Genomic DNA, 9407 nt, shown 5'->3' with positions numbered 1-9407 from the left:
GGCAGAATGCACTACGAAGAGCTTGCAGGAGATTGCTTGACAACTTAGAGCGTGTTCCATTATTTTTGATTTTACTTTCGAGACATCAAGCGCTTCTAACTTCGCGTGCTGATTTCTGCTAGTGGCATATTAGCATACTGCTTTGGAGCATACTGACCTTTGTTGTGGTGCGTTTTGGTCACGGGCTTGTTTGGCGGCAATGGTAATTTTTACCAAAAAAGACATTGAAATCGAGTATTTCATTGCAAACTTCGTCATATACCATACAATAAATAGATCCTACAACCATACTACACGTTCAATGTCGCTTTAAAATGATTTGAAGCGCTGTAAATCGCGTAAATGCTTAACTGGTGCGTTTTGTACAATCCTCCCCTACCGAAAAACAAGCAATCAATTATCATCGCTCTTAGCAGGATGTAAAAAAAAGTACTAGACTACATGACATCTTACCGTACGTTATAAAGGGTTGAAGTCAAATAAAGAACTCCGAGTGAGAAGAGAAATATGATTCATTTATGCAATCATTATAGCTGTACTGATTGCACATATCAGTGGTTGCTACTCCGTGGTTGATCCGAATCAGTAAAATAACACAACTGAATGAGGCTGGGAGTGACCGGCCCATCCTCATCATACAAGTTTTAGACAGGGATTCCGTGTGCAGATTGATTCATTTTGCAATTTTTCTATAGTTTCTGCACATTTTTTGTCCGAGTCTCCTTATGTTTGCGCAAACTTTCTCAAAATGTGTGCAGATTTTGCCTGCGCGAGCGAATTTTTTTCGAATCACAGATAGACTTTTTTTCAGATTTCAAGCAGGTTTTATCGGTTTTTCGAGCAGTTGGAGATATTTTCAAAAACATCTGGCATCTCCGGTTTTAGTGACACAATACTTCTTTTCAATGATCAACAACGGCGCCGGCCACGTCCTTGCGATCAGGTGGAAAAAGAGCAGGGATGTGCTAGTGCGATCTTCGCTGCTTGGAAACCATGTAAACCGCTGCACGGAGCTGCAAAAATTCAATATCATATAACTGAATATGCGTTACCAGTAACAACATCTTATTCATTTATTAACGAATTAAAGTGCATGGAAAATGAACCGAATATTTCTTTTTGACAGTGCTCGGTAGCCGATCTTTTAATCGCCTTTTTGTTATTCTTCGTCACGCTATCACTACTGAGGTTCGATCACTACCGATACCAAATTCATTTTAAACGATTGCAGACATGATATCTTTGAATGACCTTGCGAAGTAAACCATCCGAAGGCAGATTACTCCCTGGACCGTACTTTAGAAATAAGAATTTCAACAATATAAACGATTCCATCATATTTTTCTAATGTTACTCTTCATAAGTCTTTGGCAATGAATATCATGAATATAACCTTTATATGAATTTTTGAATTTCACTAATAGTAACGTTTATCTGTTATTTGAGAATGAATTCAGTAAATCAAAGTGTCGAACAGTGCATTGACCGATAGACAAAAGTCGAAAGATTGATGTTTTTATTCTACATTTTTACTATGCTTTTATGTTAGTGCAACCTTCCATTGTATGAGTGTATTTGTGCAAGTTTTTGACGTCTCTGACACGCGTAGTCATGGGAAACGAAAAGGTCAGTGATCATCTTCAACACGTGACATTGAAACTCCCTCTGCGGTTTGCGGTACTGTTTAATGAAAAGAAACCTTCACGTTGTAATAACTTCACTGTTTTTCAATTAGCTGCGATATAAATGTCAAATAAATCGTTTAAACATATTCGTTATTGAATGGCATAGCCAGGGAAGAATATTTTTTCTTATCTTTGCCCCTTATAATAAAGCTTCACGTACAAATAACATCGATTATTTCAAAGCTGATGGTTTAAAAGCTGATGTTTCAAATCAACAACACAGTGCAACAATTTTTTTGCTTTGGCTTCTATGCATGATTTTTTTATGTATTTTGACGCCTAATCAAACTTCCCCGAGTTTGAACACATTTCACCTTAAGGGGCACCAGTGACGCCGTTTTAAATTTTTGAGAAATCGGAAATTTTTGATATTTTTTCGACGCCATTTTGTGTTGAAGCCAAATATCAAAATTCTAAGAGTTTGTCCACATATAAGCATTTTCTTACCCCTCTTTTAAGAATACAGATCTTAAATCGGACAAAAACTGAGCTCAAAACGGTGATTCTATGAAAACGGTTTTGGCATGGTTTTAGTATATTTCACAAAGCGAAATAATATCAAGTGTATATGAGCGTTAATAGTAATGCGTTAATTTGTAAAAGTGGTAGTTGAAATCTGTCTTATATTGAGTGAAAAAGTGTCAGGAATCGATTGGTAGGTTTCTGATCCACATAAAAATCTCGCTTCAGCTATGAGACGCGTAAAAAAACCGCGTAAGTTCCGGAATCCGCGTAAAAAACCGCGTAAATTCCGGAATCCGCGTAAAAAACCGCGTAAATCCCGAAATCCGCGTAAATTCCGAAATCCACGTAAAAAAAGCCGCATAAAAAGCGACCTTAGTGTATACAAATACATGCAAAAACCGTTTTCGTAGAATCACCGTTTTGAGCTCAGTTTTTGTCCGATTTAAGTTTTTTTTTTCAAGGTAAAATGTGTTCAAACTTGGGGAAATTTGTTTTTGCGTCAAAATACATGAAAAATCATACACCGAAACCAAGGCAGAAGAAAAAGTAAATTTTTGTTGCATTATGTAATCAGGACATTTGAATTTATATTCGGGTGGCTCAGTTTAATCTTTGATTTTCTTGATCAATGTAGACTTGACTTTATTTACAAACACACGTGTTTGGCATCATAAGTTTTTCCATTGACCTGGACCGCAATCGGTAGCATTTCGAAAGCTCTAGGAGTCTCTATTAAATTAAACTGCGTTTGAAAAACCTACTTTAGCTAGAACGCGTGTGAGTTTTAGCTTATACAATGTATAAATGCTAAATCACTGCGTTTCAACCTAAGTGTTATTGATGTTGGACCAGTAAGAGAGAGTTTAAGACCCAACATGATTCCAACGATGCAAAAAAACGTTACAAGTCATACTAAATTTTCATATAAAATTGAAGGCTGCATTGGGATGGTATTCCGAATAACGTCAATGGAAGAAAAGAAGACAGATTGCTAATTCATGGCTACCGAAGAAAAACTGTCAAAAATATTAGCCTGCTTTACCGAATGGTATAGCAGCTATAGAAGCTGAAGCAATCAAGGACATGATATTTGACTGGAAATTACAAGATGAAATTGTAGCAATGAGTATTTATACCACGAGCACCAATTCTGGTGTCCGAAACGGAGTGATTACTCATCGAACTTAAAAGAGAAAGATCACAATCGGACAAAATAGACAACTTCAAACAATTTCAAGAAAATATGAACGGGAAACTTGATTCGGGTGAGAAATTAAAATCCGGAACCGTTGCCAATGTTCCTCCTTTAAACAAATTGACATTGCCATGGCGTCTCAACTTAATCGATTTTAACGTGGGACTACGTCTTTGTTTTACCATTTACTGTGACATTCTCTATATCAGTATATAAACAGATCAATTAATATGTGCTTCCATGAAATAAGACTAATTTTATGCCTCGAAGGTAAAGTTTCTTCTAAAAATTTGAAACAGCTCGCTTCCTTAATCAATTATTTATTTATTTATTATTTATTTATTTAGGCCGTTAAAAATTTTATCTTCATTTTATGTCAACCCCCCCCCCCTCCCCTTCAAAAATCTTGAATATTGGAAGGGGAAGAAAAAAAAAAGCTTAAACCGTTTTGTTCATTTCATTGGTTTTCCGACAGCATAAATGCTTAATTTAGTTACAAACGTCATAACTTGCACACAAACTTTGATCAAAGATGTTTCTTTTTTTTTTTCGTCTCGGTGTTATTTATTTTTTGCCTAACTTTGATAACCTTGGACATAAAAAGAATTCGAAATTTGTATCAGCCTTATTATTTATTTTATATTAACGAAGTTTTAACCATGTGTTGGTCATTCGCCTCGATTCCTTAATCAATTTGTTATCTTGCTGTTAGAACCTTATTGAAACTGATGTCCTGAGAGAAAACATGCTGGTAAAGGCAACAGTACGGTACGGTATAGATAGAGCAGAGCGCCGCAGGTCTATCATTGAAGCGGTTCACGATTTCTACTCGTGTGTAATGCTGCTGCTAATGGTGAATAACGGTTCATTTCAGCAATATGGTTACCATAAAACTACAAATTACTCAACGAAAATTGAACATTTTTACGACCATTATTTTTCTTTATTTTATCTTCAATGATCACTAAGTAGTCGCGACCGGCAGAACATCGAAAGAGTAAATTTCTAAAAATACAAATTTATTGAAGAATAGGAACCGGCGAATGTTTTTCAAATTTTTTTCCATCTTCTAAGATTAGTGCAGAATCATTTTTTTCATTTAAACCTCGTCAGATGATATAGTTTTATTTTGTTCATTAACAAATAAGGCCGATATAAATTTCATTTTCATTTTATGGTAAAAACATATAAATCTCGCTTCAGCTATGAGACTGAATCATCGCGTCTACGATAAAGTTTAATGTGACATCGAGATAAACCTAATTTGGTATTGTAGGGGAATTGGGGCAAAATTGATATGTTGCTGATATTTTACGATCAGACATCTACCAATCGATTCCTGAGACTTTTTTACTCTATATAAGACATAATTTGACTACCACTTTTAGATAACAGCGCAATACCAATAATGCTCAGACATACTTGATATTATTTTGCTTTGTGAAATATACTAAAACCATGCCAAAAATTTGTTGACCCTCCGTTTTGAACTCACTTTTTGTTCGATTAAAGATCTGTTTTTTTTACAGATGGGTCAGAAGATGCTAATATGTGGACAAACTCTTAGAATTTTGATATTAGGTCTTAAAACAACATGGCGTTGAAAAAACATCGAACATTTCCGATTTCTAAAAAATTCAAAATGGCGCCATTGTTGCCCTTTAAGTTGAAATATGTTCAAACTCGGAGAAAACTGGTTTTGCAACAAAATACACAAACAAATTATGTATGAAAACCAAGGCAGAAAAAAAGCCAATTTTTAAAGTAATGTAAAAAAAATCGGACATCTCAGTTTTTTTTAAAACTAAGTTATTTAGACAGACGATTCAGTTGTCAAAAATTTTTCTGAACAAATCAAAATGGTCACTTCTTATGAAAAAAGTTTCTATCTAATAAACTCATTTATAAAATAACTGATATACCCGATTTTTTTAAAATCACTTTTTGTTTTCAAATGATTTTGCAGTGTAGGATCTCAAATTTAATTATTCAATATTTTTGAATGAAATTTAAGATAATCTCCCAGTAGACATCCCTTGACACCTTTTCTCTATCTCTTGTCATTATTCAGATATTGATTAATAAAAATAACTTCAGCCCTTGTCACATGTTAGTATAGATAAATTTTCGAAGAAAATGTACTGAGAGGATGCTGCCAACATCTAGTCGAGTTGGCGTGAAATCCATCATCCATGTTTAACGAAGGTAACATTTTGTAGCTTCCCTCTTACGATCATAAATGGGGAAAACTTACTCATTGCATCGGTTAAAGATAATATGAATAGGCCCGTTTAAAATTCCTTTTTTGCGGACTATTGCGTTTTTGCACAATTTTGAAGACTAAATTCCTTAGTAAGTTCAAAAAAAAGAAGCTAAACATTTAAATGTCAGCAAAAATTTGTAGAGATGATTTTGTTAGATGGTTTCGTTTTCAAGAGGGAATATTTTTAAAACGCACGCATACGTAAATTTTCATCGTAAATGGATTGACTTATATCTCTAGTGGAATTGCTATAGAGTGGAGTTTATAGAACTGTAAAACTGAACCCGTCGGGATGCGGTATATTTTTCCAAATCTGTATCATATTTCCAGCTCACTTATTTTTCGCTTCCCCTGCTGCACACATTGTCTGCTTAATGAACTGTGAAACAGTTTATTTTTATTTTTAAAATAAACTCCAAGACTATTCTAGAGCGTACCTTATGATGAAGCTCTCAGAAACGTCACGACTTCCTTGTATCACACATCAATAAACATAACACAAACCGGATTCAAGATATAATCTCATGTTGCATATAATATATTTTCATTACATTCTTTTCATATCTGCACGAAGCAGGTGCTTAAGAAACTACACAATACATTCACATGCACATCAACATCAACGATCCTAAATGGAACATTATTTACACAAAACAATCATGGCAGTGATAGCTTAGTTTGAAAAGGACTCGGCGGTTCTCGACCTCGAAAATATAGCTTTGATGAAGTACGCTTTAGATGCTTGAAGGGAACGCGTTATAGAGGAAGTCGAAATGAGTATCTGGCTAAGTGAGTAACTAAGGCACTGATCACAGTTAGATTTAGTTGCAGTATGGGAAGTTGGGACAACTGTGGGGGGAAACTCCGGCTGGGTACTGACGCTCGGTGTATCCTGGCAGCGGAGCAACGTGTGGGGCACCGGCTGGAGCAGAGTTATCACAGAAAGGATAGTTTGGACAACTGTGTGGGCTCACACCAGCTGGATATCTGCAAAAAGCATGAAAAGATACAACTTTCATTAGATATTGTACTAACCCATAGGGATGAAAATAAGATTGGAACGGGAACGTACTTGTCACCACCAGCAGAGGGAGCAGCCAAATGATTGTGAGTTGGTCCGGTAACGGCTGGATAAGAGTTCCAGCTTGGCTGGGCATTCCATGCTGGCTGAGGTGCGTTCCAGGCTGGCTGGGCATTCCATGCTGGTTGAGCATTCCAGGCAGGTTGGGGAGCTGCGTTCCAGCTTGGCTGGACGTTCCAGTTCGGGTTCCAGTGATTGGCAGCGTGATTGTTGTGTGGATTTGGGTTGTGCAGGGCGGCATTATCGCAATTTGGATACGATGGACAAGCCGCCGGATTCACACCAGCTGGATATCGGGCCGCTTCTTGGTGTTGCGGAGCCGCGATGCAAACAGCGGCCAAAGCCAAAACTGCGATCTGCAATCCAAAAACACTTGATAAATAACGAATGGGAAAGAGTCACTGTTCACAAAATCGTCATTTATAACTAGAACTAAAAGTCCTTTGCACTAAAAAAGCACTGTTCTTCTCCGAACGTCGTTGATCCTTACCATTTTCGAATACATGTTTGCACTGTTAAGAATTTTCAACTTGGACTTCTATGTTACCGTAACGGATTTTGTTGCTTAACACAAAACTTCCAATTGAGTACCGAACACTGATCTTTGGAGGATCAGTTCATGTCTTTTATAGTAACACCACACCCAGCCCGCGCTCGGAGTCCAATGCTTCTATATTCTAACATGACCTGTGTACTCTCTTTTCCCATGCAATCGGCAGTTCGTGGGTTCGCTCGTACGACAACCGTCCGAAGGTGGTTTTTGTGCGCGGGTGAGCGAAAGAGATCGCAAACAGGATTTGCCGCGCTATATAGCTCCTTGGTCATCGGAACCACCAGTGGCGGGCCTCTGCACAGTGAGACATACTGTTGCAGACATTGGTAAAAAAGATGTTGTAAAAATGCATTGATAACAGCATCTGAACAGGTTTGATTGAACAGCAAAAAGTGTTATGTAATTAGACTGCATATTATAATAAAAAAACTACAACTTGTTTAGGTCGATTAATACTCAAAAATATTATTCTTCAAAAAATTTGATAAACATGGTAACGTAAAACTATAAGCTTCAAGAAGTAACACTAATAAATATTAAACCTCAGCACAGTTACGTTACATATTTTTATAACTCTTTTTTGCTCATGCAATTTTTAATTTTGTTTTTTCGCTGTAAATGTAGGGTTGATGATAGGAAAATAATTCAACTAGCAATAGGATAGTAGAAATTTAAAAATATAGTTCAGCAGGTGGGAAACGAACCTACAACTTCTAATCACCGGTTAGAGTTCCTGCTGAACTATATTTTCCAAAATTATTTTGTACTTTTTCCAGTTACTTCATTTTTCTATCATCAACTAAAAACTATTTAATGTGTTGCCCAAAATAAAAAAGCGTGATAATTTTACAAGCTCATTTGAGTTTTTGGAAGTAAAATAAAAAAAAAAACAAAATGTGACAATTCTCTCCTTCTAAACAAACATTACGGAAATATGAACAATATCCTGCCGTTGGCGATTATTGCCAATCGAAATAAATGGTTTATAACTTTATGCATCACGATCTATCTGCGATACGATCGAAACGAAAAAATAATATGAAATAACCCTCAAAAATACTATGAAATAGCTTGGTTCATAAAATAGAGGTTGCTAAGGATACTGAAAGGTTGCTCAACCACAAAATAAGTACCGTCAGCCGGGGTGAGATTGTGTCATACAAACCCATTGTTTGTCAGCCATCCCATGGCAATCACGAAATCAATTTTTCTTAAATAAGTTTCCCTGAATCCTTAACTAAGACAGATGAGTCTCCTGACCCGAGAGAAATGGCTGACAAGTCACGGGTTGGATGGCACAATCTCACCCCCACTGGCATAATCTCACCCCGACTAACGGTACTCAAAGTATATTGTATTGGAGAGCATATAGTGTTAGTATAGTAGAGTAAGTGCTCATGCGCTTCACCAGAAAAGTTTACCCATCAGATACACACTGTCCAAACAGTGTACTCCATTTTCGCACGATGAGGAGAAGAGGGGCCAAGCCGGGTGACGAGTTCGCGACTAGGCTTGCGGAAATCAATGCGAGCACGAAAGAAAGAGACATCGTTCCACTGCCGGCGATTTGAGCCGAACCCGCCACAAAGTGGAAGGCACCATCGCCAAACCCATGAAACGAGTAGACATAGTATATTAAGTGTAAAGTTGATCGCCTAATATATCTACTAGAACATGCCTTATAGTACATATACATGAACTCGTATGTTCCGCGTAAAAGTATAAATAATAACAAGTTGCCCTTGATTGCTGGTCCGGAAAAGTACGATTCTGTTGTCGTGTATATTTCTTTTCCTCTTATTGGACACGTACGTCCGTCCGAATTCGAGGGCACTTCTTGCAGCGACGGTGCAGAACTCGCTCATGACGCCCGACGTTCGGCAAAATTTTTGTTCCGCAACCGCTGCTGGGGTCGGACAGTCTATTATCGCATTAGTAGCTGCCTCAATGATGATCGTGGACATGCGTTTCAGTGCGTTGTTGGATCACTTCGCTGGAGCATGTCCGCCAATATTGGATCATAATCATAAATGAAGGGTGTAGCGAGTGAGCAGCAGCAACCTCTGCAGAATGTTTTGGATGTTTTCCGATTCGAGTTTCTTAACAAAACTATTATTCAGATTATTATTCAAATTCCCGGCTGGTTTCGTGTTACAAAAATAATG

The 9407-nt window shown here is 37.1% G+C and overlaps 1 protein-coding gene across 1 annotated transcript; it reads right to left on the bottom strand.

Annotated features, from left to right (window-relative positions):
* Positions 1-6116: 6116 nt before the first annotated feature.
* LOC129731788 (uncharacterized) lies at positions 6117-7398 on the bottom strand. The gene is made up of 3 exons (XM_055692094.1): positions 7180-7398; positions 6681-7045; positions 6117-6595 (listed from the first exon to the last, which is right to left on the bottom strand). Exons 1-3 carry the CDS (start codon positions 7192-7194, stop codon positions 6430-6432), a joined length of 546 nt encoding a protein of 181 aa, XP_055548069.1. The 5' UTR covers positions 7195-7398; the 3' UTR covers positions 6117-6429.
* Between the last annotated feature and the right edge of the window lie 2009 nt (positions 7399-9407).

The sequence above is a fragment of the Wyeomyia smithii genome, chromosome 3 (assembly GCF_029784165.1).
Source record: "Wyeomyia smithii strain HCP4-BCI-WySm-NY-G18 chromosome 3, ASM2978416v1, whole genome shotgun sequence".
NCBI lineage: Eukaryota > Metazoa > Arthropoda > Insecta > Diptera > Culicidae > Wyeomyia > Wyeomyia smithii.
This window is presented reverse-complemented; position numbering and strand designations above follow the sequence as displayed.